Genomic DNA, 22,088 nt, shown 5'->3' with positions numbered 1-22,088 from the left:
AGAAAACAAAGTTCAGTGGCTTCTTTCTAACCCCCAAACACATTGTTTGTCATTACTAGCCACAGCGCATTTGTTCAGAGTTTTCTGGAGCATGGTCTTGAAAGAAGTGGGACTAAAATCTTTGTTTAATTCAATTCTGATAGGGAGAAAAAAGAAATTCCTGAAGAGTTAGCCAAGTGCAGGGATGAAAAGTAACTTTTGAGTAAGTACTGAAATGTATGGTATTTGCTTCACCTCACTGAGTCAGTGTTTCATTTTCTTGTGTTGACTGCTTCTGGAAATTACAAACTTAAAACACCCACAGTCACTGAAGCTAACAAACTGAACCCAGACACCTAACACCATCTCTGGGGACTCTGCCTTGCAGTTACGAAAACCCATGCTTGAGTCAGACTTACTGTTATCAGCTGAGTTTATGATAATAAAGCCATCACATTAACCCAGCCTAAACTTGTCCTCCTGCTTGACAGCTCACCCTTCTCACAAGGTCCTGGTGGCACACACTGGCAGCATGCACCTTGAAACCTCTGCCCATCAGGAACCTCTCCAGTCATCGTACGGGTGCTCAGTGCTGGAGCATCCAAGTGTCACTACAGGGGGTACATTAAGCAGTGCAAGTAATGACTGACACAGGGCAACTATGCTCCCTTACCTTCACTCTAACCAATTAACTCATATTTTTTTCTCCTGCCCAGACTGTCATGTTTCTATAGTTCTCTTCTGTTTTGTTTCTTTTCAGATGTTGGTATGAGATTAAATGCTTCAGCTGAACACAAAGACAACTTTGTATCAACAAGTCAACTAAGTGTGTGGGACCTGAGGTAGAAGGTAGTAAACATCAGTCACCAGCCCCTGGGACCAGTCCTGAAAAAAAAGATTTTCCATTTGCAGAGGCAAGGATTAATGAAAACAGAGTTTAAAAACACCATCCCCTACAGCACTAACTTTCATCCCACTAGAGGAACAAAAGTCTTCATTCTGACGACTTAGTAGTCTATTTTTAACCCTCCATCACCAGGTTCTTGTTCTTCTCTACTGCTTTTCCTCTGAAACATAGGCCTAATTGAAAAACAAGTTATCTTCAGAAGGCTTATGCTCCCTGCTCACACCCTGCACTGCCATCACCTGAGATCCCGCTATCCCCTACCTGCTTTAAAATGGTTTGATGGTTTGTCTTCATGACAGATTATAGCAATTAGGAGCAGATTAAAAACAAAAAATAAATGTTATTTGCAGATAAGCATAAACTATCAGTGGAGTTCAAGCAAGTTCTGAACAGCACAGGACATTTTTAGCAATCCGAAGCAGACATAGACAACTCAGGCCACAGTTACTTCTCTTTGGCTCATCACAGAATTCATACTAACATGGGCTAACATAAGACAGGAATTTCCACTTGCATAATACAAAGAGGGGTGATATTTTCAAAACATGACAGTGTGTATACACACTAAGCAACTAAGATTTTATGGTTTCTGTTTTCAGTTATTTCTTTAAGAAAAAACAAAAACAAACAAACAAAAATTCATTTAAAAAAACCCAAAAGCTAAACCAAAACAAGATTGTAAATTTCACTTAGCAGCATCTTAATTTTAGTAGCGCTAGTACAGCCTAAGTCCCTCTTGGAGATTCAGGTAAAACTCATTTGATGGCTGGTGTCTGACTTGGAAGGAGCTTTGCCACAAAAAGAAGAATGCACCACCCAGCTTTCATTTATCATTTCCACAGCTTTTGCTTTGCAGTTGCCTGTAGCACCTTAAGTGCATGAAGTCGCTGAATAAGGGGAAATGCAGCCACTATTCATACAGATACAAACATCTCTTGTTTTCCACCACTTCATGTGTAACACCTTGATTTGCACACACACACAAAAAGTTACCATGATTAAAAAATAAACAAACAGGTATGGCAATACCACACAAAATGGAATAGTGAATGCAGCCTGGCTTAAAAACCAGCTGTAACTTTGGATGGCCTCTTTAAAATAGGCAGTCTTGCCAAACAACAGTACAGGAGGTGGTGTACCTGAGCTCTCAGAAGAAAGCTACCCAGCTATTCCCAGGATGGCTGAATTTCTTAAGAACATTGAAATGTTCAGAGCATTCACATATGTGTTAATTCAGCAAAGATGCTTCAATTCACTCAGTTATTTCTGGCTTGAAGGGAATCAATAAAAGCAAATCTAGCCATGTACCTCTGCAGAATGAGTGTTTCTTCCCTCCCTCTTTATCCAGCTTGACCACTTTATACACACATAGCGGTATTGGTAGGTTCAGAGCCCATGCAGCAGCTCCTACCATTGCCTGATGCACTGTCACTACCTCTCACACCACTATAACGCACACATAAAATCAGTATCAAAATACTACCAAGAAAGACATTGTGCAGGTTCAGAAGTCTGCTGTCCCCTCAAAGATCATCCATTTTTATTAAGTCAATTAGGCATAGAAAATAAATTCACCAACCCTCTAAAAATAAGATCCCTCACTAAACTCCTCTATGGAAAACACCAGTCCAGAGCACGCATTTACAGTTATATCATAAATCTTTGGTGAAAATGGGATTTATAAGGGCTGTGCTGATACAGCTTACCTACAAGTCTGTGAAAACAACAGCCACGTGTAGAGAGCTCTCCCCTGCTAAAACACAATAATAGGGAGAGTGAATATCTACAGGAATCTTCCATCTTTTGCAGCAGGTTTGCGGGGGAGGGGAGGGGAGGGGAGGGGAGGGGAGGGGAGAGGGGAGGGGAGAGAGGAGAGGAGAGGAGAGGAGAGGGGAGAGGAGAGAGGAGAGGAGAGGGAGAGGAGAGAGGAGAGGAGAGGAGAGGAGAGGAGAGGAGGGAGAGGAGAGGTGAGGAGAGGAGAGGAGAGGAGAGAGGAGAGGAGAGGAGAGGAGAGGAGAGGAGAGGAGAGGAGAGGAGAGGAGAGGAGAGGAGAGGAGAGGAGAGGAGAGGAGAGGAGAGGAGAGGAGAGGAGAGGAGAGGAGAGGAGAGGAGAGGAGAGGAGAGGAGAGGAGAGGAGAGGAGAGGAGAGGAGAGGAGAGGAGAGGAGAGGAGAGGAGAGGAGAGGAGAGGAGAGGAGAGGAGAGGAGAGGAGAGGAGAGGATCCTGAGCCCGTCTTCCCGGCGTCTGGGCTGCCTTGGCCTCCAGGGAAAAAACAGGGAGCAGCCCCCCGGAGAGTGCCCCAGCTGTATCCATAGGGATGGAGCAGCCACCCGCACCCTTCTCACCCTGCGCTGGGGACACTGGCGTCTTCCCCCCAGCCGATGCTGCACCGCTGGTCACCACCACGGGCAGACTACGGGCAGAGCGCGCCCGAGTCCATCCCTCCTTATTAAGAGCCATTCCACAGCTATCAGCACTTAAAGCAGACAGGTTTTAATGATGGTAAAAGCTTTGTCAGATCCAGCACTCTCATTCAAAAATACCCATAAATGCTATTAAAAAATGTATCGAACTAAAATAAATAAATAAATAAATAAATTCTTCCCACCCCACCCACCCCCCCCCAGCAAAAAAAAAAAAAAAAAAAAAAACACCCAAAAAACCAGCCCCACCATTTTGGCCTGCTTTGGGCTACAGCGTATGAAGCCAGCAGGAATATTTCCAGAAACAGGCAAGCACACTGGGAGCTCAAGTCACTGGGAAAGACAGGGATGCTGGGACGTGTTAGAAAGTGTTGCCTCCATCTCCTGGATGTGCAGCAGCAAGTTGACTTACTCCAGGAAAATGTGCTGGCTGAAACAAGAGAAACAAATGTATTTTGCTCAAAGAAGTTCACTGTGTCAGGGTACCTGCCAGGCTACGTCACTGCTAAGGGTTAACAAGTGAAAATACTATTTGGTGCTATATTTACCATATATACATAGCAACAACAGGCACGCACGTGGACGTATGCAGCTTGATATTTGAAAGCTTTAAAATGACAGCCTCTTTGGATTATCCGCTATCTCCCCAGTCAAAACAATCAGTAAACAGGTTAAGCACAAATTCAGTTCAGCCCAATTCAGCAAAATACGTATACCAGGAGATGTGGATAAGAGTTCATCTGAGTAAATGCCTCTGCAGGAGTTTGTGTTACAGACAACTGTGCAGCCTGCATTTTGAACACTGTATTAGATCGGCTACTTATGTCAGTCAGTTACTAATCTCTTGCCCCCTTTTTTTTTCCTGGGTATCATTTATTTTCTGTCTTATTTTGTCTTTATTTTCATAGTCCTGTTTTCTGCTCTGTCCCCTTTTCTGTGTGTGTTTTTGGAGTTCTTAACACAGAATCATTTCATCAGGTTTGATGTTACTGCCAAACCTCCCATTGATAGTTTGATTGCCTTTGGTAACAGATTTCACTGGAATTCAATTGCTGCTTCAAGACTGGAAGAGCTGCATGACAACATACTCCTAACAGGCTGTTTCCAGTAGGAAATGTCAGTAGCAGCTGCAGAGGCATTTCACAATATGATTTCATTGTATTAACAGTCTTCAGAACATACAAAATTTCATTTATAAAAAGGGAAAGGAAAACACAGGCAGATATCTGCCCATGCTCTGTGTGTGAAGGGAAGGGCTTTGATGTGTGCCCAAAGGTTGTAGGGAAGGTGGAATGCAATTCTACTGAATTTTAACCTCCCAAAAAAGAAGAGGATTGTGATTAGCTTTGAATAAAATGTAGACAAGCATCTATGCCCACATGTAAGGTGGACATATCCCCCCCCCACACACACACCATTACCATTGCTCTTATGCACAGATATATTTTTTGAGAATTTACTAAAATCTGGTTTTCAAGGAGGATGAGCCTGTAGATTAAGTCTGAGCTCAGCATGCCTGGTCCTGTGGGAACAGATGCTTCACCATGTGTCTAGTATTTCTAGCAAACACTGGTCCTAGTGGGCCTGCCTTATCAGCAGGGTCGAGTCTCATCATCGTCTGATCATATGGACATATAGTCAAAGAGAGAGAATGGGTTAATTCACAGTTTCCACTGCTTTTTCAAGAAGCAAGATGTGTCCATGCAAAACCTCACCAAAACTGCCCATGGAAAGCACAGAACATGCCATGTTGCACACCAAATACCACAGCTGTACCTTATACACCTCTCACATGGGGCCACAGAATGCTGTCTAGCTAAGGAAGTATTTTAGCACTGTTTAGTGACTCTGAGTTACAAACACCAATCCAGTGACACAACTGTTAAATCACTTTTAAAATGGCACCTATACATTGGTGACAGCCTTCTCAGAAATGTGATGTTTTCATCACCATTTTCAATGGTTATCACCTGTCATAGTTTTTCTGTGATGGTGCCTAGTTAATCCTGGGCATGTATAAAGACATCAGCCAACACCTCTCACGATGGAAGAAGAGGAACTCAGATTTACCTTCAAAACACTGCAGAAGAAGATAGAGGACACTGAACATTTGGAAGGGCTGAGAGCTCTGCACTGAGAACGTGCCCATGTTGGTGACCAAATGGAAAATCAAAATGTTTTCTGTGAGTTAGAGCAAGTCTCGAAAGATCACTGACATATGAACACTGTCTTTTGTTGCATGGACTGCCTGCCACCAGCCCCTGGGCACAAGGCTGAACACACAAGTTCTCATCGCTCCGTTTAAATGGCATACAGAGGTGAGGAGGAATTTTTTGCTTAATTAGGGGATGTGTTTGGAATATGATTTGTGATAATACAGCCATAACAAGGGAAATTAATGAAAATAATTAATGAAGGATAATCTAAGATACCGGGGTTTTGTCTAAATCAGCAAGAGTAGAGTCCCAAGGACATCTGCAGTGTGATTTATAGGATTATTTTTTTTTAATGATCCCTGAGATCTTAATGTTCTCAGTGCAAGGAGTGATTGTGAAAGTGGTTAGGAAGGGATCCCACCTGTGAGGCTATTTGTAAGATAGGTTGCTGTGAGAGTTAAAACTGAATTTCTTATCTACTTCATATTGTCCAGTATTTCTTTTCCTTTAGTAGGCACTTTATGCCTGTGAATTTTCCTCTTTACAATTTTCACTTATCTGTAAGGAAAAGCAGTGAAGTTTGCTACATATCCAGCTGCTTTGATTTCACACAGCGTTTGGACAGCAGGTGTATCTCAAAAAAAAACCCTCAACAAATGAACAGAAACACAGGCAAAATCTTGGCCTTGCAGGATGCTCAAGGCCCTTGAGCTATAAAGCATACGATGGAAACTTGAATTAAAATGATGCATTGAAAATAACTTCTGTACGGAGCCATGGCAAGCCAAACAGATGATGTATGGTGCTGATATCAGCTGTTGTTTAATAGGGTGGCACAGCACGGGGTCACCGTTGCCACTAGTGTTAACCAAAGCTACGGATACAACAAGGTCTTTCCCAAAGCCTCCAAGGCTGTCAGAGCTTCATTAGAACCCAAGAAGGTGTGAGCACCCTTGGTCTCCCATGACAGACCAGGCCCACCTCAAACAGCAACTCTAGCGAGAAGAAGGGGTTGAAATCCCTGCCATATACCTGCCAGAAAGCCCTGCACAGAGGTAGGACCTGCCTCCACCTCCAGCCAGCTTTCACCTTCCCTCCTGGAAAAGTACTTTTTGGCTGGTGCCCTGAGTACAGTGTAGAACATGCCATGTATGTACATGAGCAGAGGACAGGCAGTGTGACCCAAATGGCTCCTGCTTAGCAGTCTGCTCACATCTTTCTCCCACAAAGAATGTTCAGCTTTCTTTGTCTAAAATGTTGAGTGGTTATGAATAGTAAGGATAGACTATCTGTAATTATTTTTAAATTATTAATGGTTTTGTTAGATCCCTTCACTTTTACATTAGGTTTCTGTTAATGTAAGTTAAATCAAAACGTACTTCAGTTCCAGGCAGCTCCCAAATGTATTTTTCATTCTTTCATAACATTACTTCAACTTCTCGATGAGGTGTCTGTGATAAAGTTTGCTCCCGAGCCGGCAGACTCCCAGTCCTAATGAATTCAGCAGAAGCAGCACCGAGCAGGCTCCCATCAGCCGAGCTAGATGGCAAACAAGGAGGCCAGAGCTGCATTGCCAGTTAATGTAGTACCCCCAGCTCGCAGGTGTCATACCCTATTCATAAGGAAGACTGAGGAGGCCACGGGAGTATCATTAAAGACAAGGGGGGAGTTTATCAGCATAACTGAGTTACTTTATTGGCACTTTCCATTACACCAGACACTCCTGATCAGGAAATATCTGCCTAGCGCCTTACTCGGGGCTCAGACGTCGCAGGCGGTGAGGAGTGGGTATCTCACACCGCCCTGCCTGCATCCCTGCCCCCGGAGATGCGCTCAGCCGGGGCGAAGGGCTCAGCTCAGCGCCGGACGACCCCAAGCTATATTCTCTCTCCTCCAGAGAGCCCCCCAACTCCTTCCGTTGTCCCTCGGTTTGGCGGGGTCCGGGAGCCCGGGGCTCCGCCGGGACGGGACGACCTCTGGCCCGCCACTGCCTGCCGAGGGGAGCGGCGTCGGGGAGGGGAGCTTGCGGTGTTAAACGCATGCATTCAACACAAACGCCACGAAAATGTCTGGATAAATTATGCAGAGGGATTTCTGGATTTCTTTCAAGTAATTAAGTTTCGATTTCTTGCATTTATTTTAGTGCCAGGAAGCACGAGGCGCCACGGACGGCAAAAGTCTTCATTGATCGTTCCGGGCTTTAAGTTTGACTTCGTGACTTGACTTTGCCTGCGGCGGCGGCGCGGCCCCGGCGAGGCCGAGGGGCGGCGGGGCCCCGCCAAGGTTGCATCCCCGGTGCCTGCCCATACAGAAACCAGATTTGGAGGGAAGGAGAGGGGAAGCCGGAACCGGTGCAGGCAGCGGTGCCGGGCTGAAGGGGGCGAGGCTGCAGGGGGTGCGGCCCGACGGGGCGGCCTGTTCCGGTAGCTGCCGCCACGGCGCGGATTGCAGCCATCCGTTTGAACCCGCGGAGGCGGGAGCGGGTGTCCCCTCTTGAGCACCAGGGGAGCGGCGGGGAGGCTGCAGGGGCAGCCCCCCAGGTAGAACTGGGGCTGGTGCTGCCCCGTGCTCACAACAAAGGTAGAGTTTGCTCAAAGTGTAGCCCGCATCTTCATGGATTAAAAATTCATAGGGCGCATTAGGTTCGGTAAAATATGAATGTGCGTCTTTAAATTTTAATCGTAAATCAGAACATGGATACATGAGAGGCGACAGTGATTTCTCCCCAGATGTCTGCGTGGGTCAGGCTGTGGGCGTGGGCAAAGAGAGGGAGGGCTCTCCTTTTATTTAGGAGGCCCGACGGTGCTCAGAGCCGGCTGTGGTGCCCGAGGCCCCGGAGGACAGTCGAGCTGCTGGGGGGCGGCGGGGGCTCCACCGCTGCTGCCGCTCTCCTGGGCGTCCCTCGCCACAGCAGGCAGAGGGTGCAGCCGGGCAGCAAAAGCAAACAAACACCTCCCAAAACCACAGGAAACGGGGGCAATAGGGAAAGGCGGCGGTGGCGGGGCCGCGGGCAGCGGGTTACCGGGGCTTCGCGGGGCCCGGCCCTCAGCCAGTCCCCTTCTCCTGGGGTGCCACCGGCAGGAGCGGCCTCCGCGGGGACCCTATGGGGCCACCCGGAGCCCGACACCGAGGAAAGTTTTCCCAGCTGTGCCGCCGCGCTGCTCCGCACCCTGCTGCACCCCGGGCGCGGCCGCTCGGGGCGGCGGTGAGCGCTCCGCGTTTCGGAGGATGGGTTGTCAGCTGCTATTAAAATCAAGATTAATTCATATTAACGATATGCGTTCTCAGTTCTCCCGTGTGACAGCATACATTAGAACAACTATTGCGAGTAATTAAACTCCGTGCGGGAGGGGTTAAATGTATAACGTGGAGGGGGTTTATCCTCGCCCTTCTCTCTGCCGAAGTTCAGCGGGTGAGCCGGACGGGCAAAGCCCCTCCACGGCTCCGCGGACCCGGCGCCAACGAAGTGTTTTCTTCTTCTTCTTCTTTTTTTTTTTTTTTACCTCTCTTTCTCCCTTCCATCAGGAAGCGGGAGGTTTCCCTCCTTCGCCCGCACGCACCTCCTGGCAAGCCAGGGCTGAAGCGCGAAGGGCTGCGGCAGGGGATGGAGTGCGGGAGCGGCCGGGATCGCGGAGGGAGGTGGAGAGAGGCGGGGGCACGGGCAGCCTCCTCCCCGCCAGCCCCTGCCTGCCACGGGTGGGCCGCGCCCTGCCTGGGCCCTGCCCGGGTCTAGTGAAATAAGGCAAAAATATTCTTGATGGTTTTTCTCGGGCGTTGGAGATGCTCGGTGCTTTCGAGTAATTAGACAAGCCAAAAGCCTTTTGAAGATGAAGCAAATTGGACAACCCTTGTTAATTAGAACATAATCTAAAGTTTGAAATTATATCACTCATGAAGTAGCCTAATTAAGATGACGATATGTTAATAGCCTACTGAGACGCGAGGCGCAGAGGTTTGGCATGAACTCCTTAAAGGCTTGCAAGAAAATCCTCTTTCCTATGTTGTCATTAATAAAAGATTTCTATAGACTTCAGCCTTTCAACGGTGACATACAATTTATAGTACACACAATGCATTAGCCCATAGTGCTGCTCAATTTTTTTACTATTATGAAAACTAATAAATTCGTCAAGCTGAATTAAGCATACAAATCAGATGAGGCATAACAGATTACATATTGAAGCGCTGTGTCTCCCGAGCCTAAATGAAATTTCAATCTAATAATTCCTTCCTGGCCCGGCCATAATTTGTTTAGAGATGTTGTTCTACTTCTTTCCAAGCGCTATTCGCACCATAATTAAATGATACTCAAGCTTTTAACTTTGATTTATTTCGTTTCTCCGAGCTGGCGACAGTGAGAGCTGATACAATGTAATTTTTTTTTTTATTTATTTCCCTTAAAATTACTAAGTCTGCTGTTTAGGTGAGAAATTAAACACCTAAGCACTTATTTTAACCTTCTGCTGCAAAGTGAAATTCATGGAAATAAACCTGGCCGCTGCCAGTAAAATTGACTTTCGCCGATTTCTTTTCTCTTTCTTTTGTTTTTCCCTTCTTCTTTTTATTTCTTTTCCTTTTCTCCTCTTTCCAAGGCAGCGGCAGGGGGAAGTTGCCGGGACAGCGCTGCTCTTCTGCAGGACGATCCCTCCAGCTCCCCGCCTGCGGGGAAGGGGGACACCAGGAGGGAGACATTCCCGGGACGCTTCTCCCTGTCCTCCCCTCCGCCGCCCCCCACGGAGCGGAGAACGGGACCAGTGCAGCTCCCGGAACACTCCCCGGGTGCGGGGTCGTTGTGAGGAGCCGGGACGGGACTTTTCTTCTTCTTTTTTTTTTTTTTTTTTTTTTTTTTGTTTAATTTTATTTTTTTTTATTTCATGGCGGTAGATTTGAGGCGGGGGCTCCTCCCCTCCCCCGCGCCTTTTTTTTTCCTTCTTTTTTTTTTCCCTTCTTTTTTGGCTCTTTCCCTCCCCGTTCTGTGAGGCTGCGGGGCGCTGCGCGGCCGTGAGTGCCGGAGTAAGCATGGGGGTGGCGGGGGGCGGGCAGGGAGCGGCAGCGGGGGGGTCGGGGCCGAGGAGGCAGGCGCGGAGGGGCCCTTCCCGAGGAGTTGGGCTGTAGTGACAGGCGAGAGGGGAGGGGAGGGAGGGGAGAGAGTAAAACCCACCGGCGCGGCGGCGGGGAGGGCACTTCGAGAGAGGCGAGAGCCGGCGCCGGAGCGGAGGCGGCGGCGGACGGCGGCGAGCGCCGGAGCGGAGGGCGGGCAGGAGGCAGCCCGCGCATCCCCGGCTCGCCGCAGCCGCCTCTCCCGACAGCGTCCCCCCGGCGGGGCTCGTGCGGGAGGCGGGGGCCGAGTCGGATTTTTTTAATTTTTATATTTTTACTTTTTCGCGCTTGGAGGCGCGGAGGGGGGGAGGGGCCGGGGCTCCTGTGGCTTTTCCGGGGGGTCCGGGCCCCCGGCCCCGTGCCCCTGCCCTCCTCCGGCGGCTGCCTACCGGCGGGCCGGACCGCGGCGAGCACCATGATGATGTCCCTGAGCAGCAAGCAGCCCTTCGGCCTCCCCCACGGCGGCGGTGGCAGCGGCAGCCTTCACGAAACCAAGTATTCGGCCCTGCACAGCGCCTCGCCCTGCCCCTCCGCCGCAGCTGCCGCCCCAGCCGCCAGCTCCCCCAGCAGCAACGGCACCAGCGGCTCCGCCGGACGCGGCTCCGGACCCGGCAGCAGCAGCTCCGGCTCCGGCTCGGGCTCGGGCTCCGGCGGCGGCAGCGGCGGCGCGGAGGCGATGCGGCGGGCCTGCCTGCCCGCCCCTCCGGTAGGTGCCCGCCGCCCGCCGCCCCGCTTTAAGGGGAACCCCTTGGCGGCCCCCGGATCCGCCTGATGTTTTTTTCATGGCCGCGCAGCAAATCACCCGGCGCCGCCGGGCGCTCGCCCAACTTATGCATGCGGCGGCTCCTGCCGCCCGTATTAATTTTTATGACCTGGGATGCTGCGTGCGGCTGGTGTGTGTGTCCGCCCGCCCGCCCGTCCGTCCGCCCGTCTGCCCGCCGCTGGCTGCCTCTGTGCGAGCGGCTGCGCGCCGCGCCCGCTCCCTCGCCCCGCTCGCTCCCTCTTCTCTTCTCTTCTCCTCCCCCCTTCTCCAACCTCCCCCCTCCTCCCCTGCTCCAGGATTTCTCTTTTAACATGCTGGGAAGGTTTTAGTGGCACGGCGGAGTGCGCGGGGAGGCGAATTCCCTGCTGAGCGTTATGTGTGCCTTCTATTTGCAATTGCAGAGCAATATATTCGGCGGTCTGGACGAGAGCCTGCTGGCCCGCGCCGAAGCCCTGGCAGCGGTGGACATCGTCTCCCCGAGCAAGAGCCACCACCACCACCCGCCGCACCACAGCCCCTTCAAGCCGGACGCCACCTACCACACCATGAACACCATCCCCTGCACCTCGGCCGCCTCCTCCTCCTCGGTGCCCATCTCCCACCCGTCCGCCCTGTCGGGCACCCACCACCACCACCACCATCACCACCATCACCACCACCAGCCCCACCAAGCGCTGGAGGGGGAACTCTTGGAGCACCTGACGCCGGGGCTGGCGCTGGGGACCATGGCGGGCCCCGACGGCGCCGTGGTCTCCACGCCGGGCCATGCTCCGCACATGGCCGGCATGAACCCCATGCACCCGGCTGCGCTGGGCATGGCCCACGGCCACGGGCTTCCCGCCCACATGGGCTGCATGAGCGACGTGGACGCAGACCCCCGCGACTTGGAGGCCTTTGCTGAGCGATTCAAGCAGCGCCGCATCAAGCTGGGGGTGACCCAGGCCGACGTGGGCTCGGCGCTGGCCAACCTGAAGATCCCGGGGGTGGGCTCCCTCAGCCAGAGCACCATCTGCCGCTTCGAGTCCCTCACCCTCTCCCACAACAACATGATCGCCCTCAAGCCCATCCTGCAGGCCTGGCTGGAGGAGGCCGAGAAGTCCCACCGCGAGAAGCTGGCTAAGCCAGAACTCTTCAGCGGCGCAGAGAAGAAGCGCAAGCGGACCTCCATCGCCGCCCCGGAGAAGCGCTCGCTGGAGGCCTACTTCGCCCTCCAGCCCCGGCCCTCCTCCGAGAAGATCGCCGCCATCGCCGAGAAGCTGGATCTCAAGAAGAACGTGGTCCGCGTCTGGTTCTGCAACCAGCGCCAGAAGCAGAAGCGCATGAAGTACTCGGCTGGCATCTGAGCCGCGGCCGCGGGGAGCCAACAGCATCACCGTAACAGATAATAATAATAATTAAAATATATATATATAAACAACAGCAACGAAAAAAGCAAGGAAAGGAGGAGCCCCCCTTCCCCAGCCCACTCCACAGCCCGCCCCGCGCCCAACTTTCTGGGGGAATTTCCCCGCGGAGCCGCCGCCCGGACCCGGCCCGGCAAGTACCGCTGGTTTTTATTCTTACAGAACTCGCCTGGGTGCAAGCGCGAAGGGAAATCCTCGTAGCGGCGTGGCCGCGACGCCAGGGCTTCCCCGGGACCGAAACTTAGAACCTAGAGTCGAGGCTTCGCGCTGCGAGAGACGTCTCGAAAGTATTTTGATGTAAATGATGATGATGATAATAATGATAAGAATAATGATGATGATAAAAAGGCAGGGTTTTTTTTCTGCATTTACACTGCGTATTATAAATATATAAATATATATATATTTTTACTGTGGTTATAATCCTTTTCCTTCTCTGAAGTTATAACGCTTAGGGAAAGAGCTGATCCTGCTGTGTTCACTGGTCTTCAAAAGCTATTATTAGATTACTGCCAAACAAGCCCTTGTAAATTATTAATTTATCTCTCTAGCAACTTCATTTCGTGCTCATTCTAATTAATTACACCTCTTTAATCTAAGTCTTCATACAAGTAAAAAAAAAAAAAAAGGATAGCGAGAATCAAATATTTTGTGTTGGTAGGATTTATGAACGTGAGCTTTTTCTCTTCTTCTGAACGTCCCTTTTGGCCATCTGTAAATTGTCACCTAAACCTAAGGTATTTCTCTGGCGAGTATTCTTATTCGTACGGCGTCGGCACCCTGTAGTAGATGTCCTACATTATTTGTGTAGCCTGATTCACTGTCCAAGGTATTTGTTTACCGCGTTACATATTTAATGGGGATTCCCACATTGTCCCCAGCACACGCTGCTCCCGGAGCGAGAAAGGACGCGGCCGCATAGGTGACAGAGGGGAGGGAGGGAGGGTGTTGGGGTTGTCGCTTCGGGTTCCTTGCCAGCACAATATCCGTCTTTCTCAATTTCAGAGATGTATCGCGACGGGATTCAGACTGGTTCGGTTATTTATCTATCTATCTATCCGGTTGCTTATTTATTTATTTATTTATTCGGTCGGTCGGTTATTTATTACCTTTAATCACAATGCTTTTCCACGGAGGAAAAGTCCCTTTTGGAGGTCTGGTTGTAGCAAAGCCAAATTTCAATTTGTAGGAAAGGGAGGGAGCTATGCTGCACTGCTTGTAAATTCACAACTGGTTTGGTACATTTCTATTTGGAACAACTACAATAAACAGAGGGTACTCGGTTGGGTCCCTGTATGGATTGTAAATATTTCATTGGCGCTGAAGAACATATAGATATATTCTTACAGATTCTGCTGTACCGCTGTTCTATCCGAGGCTGTTTTGAAGTCTTAAGTTCTGTACATGTCCCGATTTCGTTTGATTATTTTTGTTTTGGTTAATAGGAGGTTTATTTATTCGAGTAATGTACTAAGTTATTTTTAAATGTTGTTGAATCGTCTTTCATTAAAAAAAAAAAAAGGGAAAAAGGGTTTTAACGTTTTCTTGTCCAAACGCGTTTGCAGCCTCATGCTTTAAAACCCTCTACCCGAGCTCACCGCCGCCTCCGGGCCGGGGCTTCGCTCAGGCCTCGGAGCCGAAGGGGTGGTGTCGGGGTCCCCCAAATCGCGGAGCTGCGGAGGGGGGAATTAGGAGAGTGGCCCGAGGGTGCGGGAAGCACCATGGACAGCGCCTAGGTTGTCGTGGGCAAGCGTGTGCGTGGCCAGAATTGTGCGTGGAGGTTGGTGGGGGATGTGTGTGTATGTATGGGAGGTATGTAGGTCTGGGGGTGCCCCGCCGTGCCCCCGCTGCCCGACCCGCTCTGCCTCCCGGCGCGGGGCAGCCCAAAGTGCCATGCACGAGCACGCGCAAAAAAACAACAACAAAAACAAAAAGAAGGGATGAAGAAAGTAATTTCCCCGCGTGGCGCTCACAAAAGCCGGGGAAACCCGACGGCGGAGGAGGGGAGGGGGAGAGGAGATCATCCACCAACCGCTATTAAATATTCATATTTCCCCCCAGTCACCAGCTCCAGATGCATCTTCAAAGCCGCTTGGGCACGCCGAGGGTGCCGGCCTGCTGGCACGGCAGGGGCGGTGACTCCGCGGGCGCGGAGGGCCGCAGAGGCATCGCCTCGTCCTTTCCCCTCCCAGCACGGCCGGCCCAGGCAGGTCCGCCTCCGCGAGCTCGGCATGGCCAGCGCTTGTCGCTTCGTTACCGTCATTGCTACGGTACCATAAAATCCCACGGGCACGCAGGGCTCCCGCAGGTGCTCAGCGCAGCTTTTCTTCTCCTTCAGCCCCTGCCGGGGCTGGAGGCGCAGGACGGCTTTTTGGGAAGGGGCGGCGCTGCCCTTCAGCGGAGCCCGCGCACTCCTGCGCGCGTCTGCGCGCCCCGGTGAAGGGTCAGCCCCAGGTCTGAGCTCCCCGTCGGACCTCTCTCTCCCCCCCCCCCCCCCCCCCCCCCCGAAAAATGCTCCCCTGCCGCACAACCTCTGCGGGCATGGGGTCGTGAGGGTGGGAAAAAGGGGTGAGGGCAAGCCAGCCTGGCAGGGACCTGGGCCAGTGGGACCCCTGAAAGAAGCAGAGAGCCCCCCAAAACTGTCAGCAGGTGCAGGCAGCGGGCGAAGAACAGCCTCTGAACTGCTGCTTCGCCCTCTTAAATGAGCCATTCACTTAAAGGCTATTACTGGCGAATTAATAAATTACACAGCGAATTATTAAATCCAGATAATTACAAGGAATAAGTAAGTAATCATTAGTTATCTCAGCTAATTACTGTGGGTCAGAGCGAGCGAGAATGTGAAATCCTCCTCGGGAATTGAAATTAACTTTGCACAGTGAGTCTCTGCTTGACATCCCCAGTCTGTAGGCACATGGCAGCTCCCCTGTGAGCTCGGCTTTCTATTTAACTTGGAGAGAATGGAAATAAAATTAAGTGGCGATGTGATAATAGGAAGCTGCTTAGAAAGCAAACGCGGTGGGTTTTATTTTTTTTCTACGTTTTACTGCCTGAAGATTGACTGCTCTCTGGTTTCCCAAAATTAAAAACCTGAGGCAATTGGTCGACTTCCCCCAGTACCTGCCTGTCCAACACATGCAGATTATAACAAACGAAAGGACAGGAAGGAACCGGAGGAAGGGGGGGGGGGGGGGGGGGGGGGGGGCTCCGGAGGAGCCAGGCCGGGCACCGGGCATCCCTCCGCTGCCGCTCGGCACCGCTGCCCTGGCCGGGAGGGGATGAGGCCCCGCCGTGCTTTGTTTTGGGAGACAATAAGCTGCCGAGCGCTAATGAGGGTCCCTGGCTCTTCCGTTGATCTTTCGCCAGATCTGTCCAAGAGCTGATGTGTGTACCCCCCTCCATAATCCATAACATCACTTCCCACTTTCCTTCACGTGCATCTTTTGTATACAGCAGATCTATAGGAGGAGACTCTCACTCTGCCCTCGCCGGGCTTTGCCCGCATTAAAACAACAACAACAACTGCTGTGAGTGCACGGCGAGAATAAGATCTCGGCTTCCTTGCCTTTATCAATTGCAATTAGGTGGACAGTCTTCCCCCTCTTCCCTTGCTCCAGTCTGGGATGATAATTAAAATTTAATGAAGCCTGGGAGTAGCAGAGCTCTGCCTGGGGACGCTGGAATAGAATATTTTAACTGTACATTTACACCAAGTGTCTGGCTTCAAAGACGTGACTGCTTTTAATCTCGAATTAGAAAACCACAGACCTGAAATTAAATATTAGCCACCCTCGGCCTCCCTTCCTTCCCGACACACTGTCACACCCCTGTTTGCTCGCCTTGCCCCACGACACGCACACCCCCAACGTCTCGGGTCTGCAATTACCCCCGCGTTAATAATGGATGGCTTCGGCGGGGAGCGGATTTTTTCCCTTTGCCTTTTTTTTTTTTTTTTTTAATCGGGTTAATGCAATATTAATTGCTCGTGGCTGCTATAAGAATGCGCCGCGTTTTCCAGGAACAAATCGATGGACCGGGTTAGCGAGCGCGAAGCAAGAGGCGCAGCCCCGGGGTCGCCCGGGTGAGTACGGCCGGCCCTCCGCGCCCGCGCAACTACTGAGCCCTGGCAGGTGGCAGCGCGCCCCGGCCTGCAGGGCACTGAAGGGGGAAAGATAGGGGGATCACGGGTTTTCCCCCAGAACCACTTCCCGGGAGGGGCTGGCTGGTCTGGGGTGGCGCGGAGACCCCGGCCTCAGGTCCCCGTTAGCGAGGAGGCGGCAGACGCCAGCAGCAGCCCTGCTCCAGGGCAGCCCGGTTGGTTTGTGGTCCGGACGCGTTAACGGGGAGGGAGGACGGGGACACAACACTCCCCACCCGCCTTTATTGTTATTGTTGTTTTGGCAGGTGGGACCCCTGCCCTCCCGGAGGAGGGAGACCGGACCCGCAGGAGCGGCCCCTGCCCCGCGGTTCGGCTCGGCTCGGCTCACCTCACCCGCAAGGTACACGCAGTGCTGGGAGGGAGGAAGAAACCCCGCAGGGAAGCGTGAAGGGGGATGGAGAAAAGGAATCCCAGCCCACCAGCCAAAAACAACCCCCAGGCAGGCTCCGAGGGCTCCCACAGAAAGCCGGCCTCCCCTCCCAGCGGCGGGGCGATGCTGACCCGCTCACAGAACCCCACAGGGTCGGGGGGTGTCACAAAACCGGGGGCTGCCTCCAGCTCCCGGACAGGGTGGGTCAGGCCTTCCCTGCCCTGCCACCGGCACTTGTTGCCAAAGAAAATTGAAAGCAAGGAAAAGAACATAATCAAATCAAAGACCTACCCCAAAGCTCAACACAACCTCCGAAGTGACACAACAGAGGGAGAAAAAAGGCCGGGACAGCCCCGGAGTGGGTGTGTGTGAGCAGGAGCCAGCCTCGCAGCTGTGCCATCCTTCCCGGCCCTGCCCCAGGGGTAGCGGAGGGTTGGGGCAGGGCCGGGGAGAGGGCCCAGAGAGACCAGCCTTGGAGAAGGACCAGTCTTCGGCCTCCACCTTCTCCCCCAGAAAACCCTCTCCGCTGCCCGTGGGTGCCGGTGCCACTGCGTACGGCGCGGAAGGGGCTGTGTGTGGAGAGGGGTCAGAAGCATGCGCGGCGCCCCGCGGTGTTTCCGCAGCGGGCGGAGCCGGGGGCTGCGCACCCCGTCCGGCTGCAGCACAGCTCAGCGGCGCGGCGGGGCTCGGCTCGCTTCTCGCCTCCCCGTTTATACAGAACAGGATCATTTACATAAAGTCCTTAAGGCAAATAACTGTTGGGTCTCTAATTTATATCTGATCGAAAATTAGCCGTCATTATGCGCTCCATTAGCAGCGTCTTTAATGTGCTTCTAAGCACCATTTGTCAAGCGGCTTGTTAATATCCTTCAAGTCTTTAAAGTTGAGAGCTCATTAAAGAGTGCGCTCTGTTATTGATGTAATTTAGATGAGTTTGGAAGACCGAGCGCGTCGCGGACAACCTGGAGGAACGGGGAGAGGCTGCGGCTCCCGCCGGGGCAGCACCCCTCACAGTGGCGCAGGGCCCTGGGGAGTGGCTGCCCGGGGCACCTTCGTGGGCTGGGGCGCAGGGCATCCCCCGGCAGCGGGGGTCGAGGGAAACCTCTTTTGGCCGAGGCGGAGTAAACCCCCTTAATGATGCGCAGACACGGCTCCGGAGGCTCTTCCCCGTTCCATCGGAAGAGCATAAAGGCCAATAAATTACCTCTGCCGCTCGCCTGAAAATCCACCTACTCCGTCGGGGTTTTTCCCTCCGCTGCCGCACATCACTTTGGTGCCGCCTCAGGCGGTAGGGAGCCTCCTCCGCATCATTCTCCAACCGCCCCCCCCCCCCCCCCCCCCCCCCCCCCCATCTCCCCGATGTTCACCCGGCCCTGCTTGGCTGCGAGGCTCGCAGACCTGCCCCAACCCCCCCGGCAGCAAACCCCTGTGAAGAGCAGGCAGGGAGGGGGGAGGCCCGGCTGAGCCCTCCCCGTCCGCCCCGGGCGGAGCGGGAGCTTGCGGGGACGGTCTCCCCCTCCTCCCTGCGCCGCCGTCCCCGGGCTTCCCCCGGGCGAAAGCAATAAAGCGGGTAATTAGACTGCTAAAGACGGATGTAAATAACGGGGAGGAGGCGGCGGTGACAGCCGTGCGGAGGGGCCAGAGCCCCCGGGGAAGGGACACGGAGTCCCGCAACGCGCGCCCCGAGGCCCCGGAGAGGGGCCCCCGCTGCCCTGGCGGCATAGGCAGAGGTGGGGAGGCCGCCGGCAATCACTCTCCTCGCAGGGGGGGGCTCTCGCCATGCATCGGAAAGTCCCCTTTGCCCCCGGACCCTCCCAGAGCTTGCGGTCAGCGTCCAGGGCAGAGGGGCTGCGGGGAGAAAGGTATCAATGGCCTTTAAAACCCCGCTGCAACCTGGCACAAACACCCGCACCCCCAGGGGCTGTAACCGGCTTTCTGCCCAGGCCTGCATCAAATGGGTATTTACCTCACCACAGTCCTGGAGACACACTGACACCCGTGGGAACGTCCATCTCCTCTCCAGCTGGGAGCGAGACCTGTGAGCAGCCTCACAGCCGCATCCAGCCCTCCCTGCCTCTTGGGCAGCGAGCCCGGGGGGGGCACCTGTGCTGGGTGGAGTGCGTACAGCCCTAGACCTGCACGCAAGAGGGCTGGTCCTGAAGAGCTGGACATGTCTTCTTCTGATCACAGGGTCGCTGCCCGCAACGTGAGCCCCCCCCCGAGAGCCACCACTGCTACACTGGTCCCAAATACTCTCTGAACAGCGGAGGATAATGCCTTCAGGACAACGAGTGAAAGCATCAGCCCAGGTAGGCAAAAACAAGAGGCACAAAGAGCCACCAGAGGCCCAAGGCTGACGCGTTGAACGGTACTTGCAGAAGTGCTCATAGCTGTTGCCACCAGGAGCATACAGGAGATGTGACACAATGGCACATTGCTGTGCACGTGGCTGGCATGTGCTTTCCTTGTCTGTTTGCATGTGGCATCTGGGGATTGAGAGTCCTCAGGGTGTGTGTGGGTGCACGTGTGTGACCTGCTGGATTTGAGCAGGGCTCACTGCATGGTGGAAAGCCTTTTCCTACCCATATGCTCACTTGAAACCCTCGTAGCTTTTCTCCTGCCCGTGGCACCATGTTATTTTGACGGAAAACTGTGGAAGTAGGTGGGGTAAACTTAACATTGAGAACATACATGTATTTTGGGGGGGAGGAGGGGACATTTTACAGGGAGTTAGCTTTGTCTGTATTTAACAAAGACATTAAAAGCCATCATGTCAAACATAGCTGGGCAAACCAGGCCATGCCAGACAGAGTGAGGGAAAGCCCTGGAAAAGTCTTGTGTTAGAATGATGAGAACATTTTATGGCAACAGCACTTACAGCTTTTAAGCAAATGAGAAGCCGTTCAGGTTCTTGCCTTATTCTGTGGGCAGACATGGTAGCTGTGCAGCAGTGAATGATCTGTGTACAGGTCCTGTTCCCATCCCAGTAATGACTGTGACTCTTGGGGTGGGCTTCTGGCAGCCACATGTGTGGCTGTGCCCACCAAGCAGCAATGAGAAGCACAGTGGGCCAGAGAAGAACGTGATGAGGAAGGCTTGAACAAACCTTACCATAATAAAAGTGTCCATCCTGCAGGTGCCCACAAACACACACTTAAAACAGATACTATGCAAAAGATGTAACGTCTGAAGCTGTTTTTATATCCTGAGTTGTAAAACTCCTGTCCTGATTGCTCTTCATTTTGGAAATACAGATTCCTTAAGAATACATTCTTAAAATGCAGCATTGCTAAAAATGACTGTTAATGGACGTGCCTGGTGCCTTGACACATAACTCTCCCAAGTTTTTTGTACTTAAATACCTTATGTGAAGATGCCCTCAATCCTTTCCTACTGGCCCTTCCTCATGGAGCAGGGGAAGCTCAGCTAGGATCCTCTTCCTAAGTGCTGCAGCTCATCCATGATGGCTGGGGTGTCTGCCTGTGCCCCATTACCCTCCCACCTAACTGCAACTTAAACCACTCTGTTTCAGCTTCCATCAACAAGCAGACACAGGGTGGATGTCAATAGTGGGCTGTGGGTGGTAGAGGGTGACATGCCCAGTTCTTGTCTCTGTGACCGGGTTGATCCCTGGTCTGCTCAGGATGGATGGGGAACACTCACCTCCCATGGCTGGGTGGCTGTGTTCAGAGAGGGGTAATGGCTGATGCAGCCCAGGCTGTGCAGTTGCTGCCGGCCCTGGTGAGGACACTACTAAAAGCCAGTGCTGGGGCTTGTGGCAACACCTGTGCTACAAGAATACCACCATCCATGCAGCATAGCTGAAGGGATGGGATCCTGGGAAGCCACCCAGCGCAGCTCTTGCTCGAGCCTGGATTAGCGCCACGGGTCAGCACGTCCTGGCTGTGCCTACATCAGGAAGTGAAGCAGGATAGGGGCACCAGCCTGGGCACAGACAGCTCTGCCAAGCAATGCCTGGCCGTGGGCTGGGAACAGTATGTGCTCAACAGGCAGTTTGGTTGTGCCTCTGTGGTTTTGGGTGGGAAGAGAGGAGGGGAATCAGCAGTCACACAGTGCCTCTTGGCCCCAGGGCTGGAGAACATTTCCCAGCTGGTTCTGCAGACTGACAGGGATGCAGCCACCAGAGACCACCTACCACTTACCTAAATGTTTTTCTTTTCCATAAATCCTCTTCTCTGCTGGGGAAGTCAGGCTGTGTTTGGCTTGGGTATGAAATCCAGCCCCTCTCCCCATAAGATGCTGAGCAGCTTTGTTCCCCTGAATTAGCCAGCACTACTTTTAACGCATTGAATAGTCTGGATTAGAGCCAGCCAGCTGACGGGCTCTTGTCCAGATGCAATTTTACAGAATCATAGAATGGTTTGGGTTGGAAGGGACCTTAAAGCTCATCCAGTTCTAAACCTTCTGCCACGGATGGGGACACCTTCCGCTAGAGCAGGTTGCTCAAGGCCCTGTCCAGCCTGGCCTTAAGCACTTCCAGGGATGGGGCAGCCACAGCTTCTCTGGGCAACTTGTGCCAGTGTCTCACCGCTCTCATAGTAGAGAATTTCTTCCTAATGTCTAATCTAAGTCTCCCCTCTTTCAGTTTAAAGCCATTCCCCCTTGTCCTATCCCTACACACCCATGTAAAATGTCCCTCTCCAGATTTCCTGTGGGCTCCCCTTAGGCACTGGAAGCTGCTTTAAGGTCTCCCTGAAGCCTTCTCCAGGCTGATCAAGCCCAGCTCTCTCAGCCTGTCATAGGAGAGGTGCTCCAGCCCTCTCATCATCTTCATGGCCCTTTTCTGGACTTTCTGAACAGATTCACA

General features: G+C 52.6%; 1 protein-coding gene across 1 annotated transcript; it reads left to right on the top strand.

Moving 5' to 3' along the window:
- The first annotated feature begins 11,612 nt into the window (after positions 1–11,612).
- POU4F2 (POU class 4 homeobox 2) lies at positions 11,613–12,714 on the top strand. Its single transcript, XM_057416732.1, has one exon. The coding sequence runs from the start codon at positions 11,703–11,705 to the stop codon at positions 12,669–12,671; it is 969 nt and encodes a 322-aa protein (XP_057272715.1). The 5' UTR covers positions 11,613–11,702; the 3' UTR covers positions 12,672–12,714.
- The last annotated feature ends 9,374 nt before the right edge of the window (positions 12,715–22,088 follow it).

Source organism: Pezoporus wallicus, unplaced genomic scaffold (assembly GCF_028554395.1).
Source record: "Pezoporus wallicus isolate ANWC-B61680 ecotype Strahan unplaced genomic scaffold, APGP_CSIRO_Pwel_v1 contig_7904, whole genome shotgun sequence".
NCBI lineage: Eukaryota > Metazoa > Chordata > Aves > Psittaciformes > Psittacidae > Pezoporus > Pezoporus wallicus.
The sequence above is the reverse complement of the archived record's forward strand: the minus strand, read 5'-3'. Positions and strand labels throughout refer to the sequence as shown.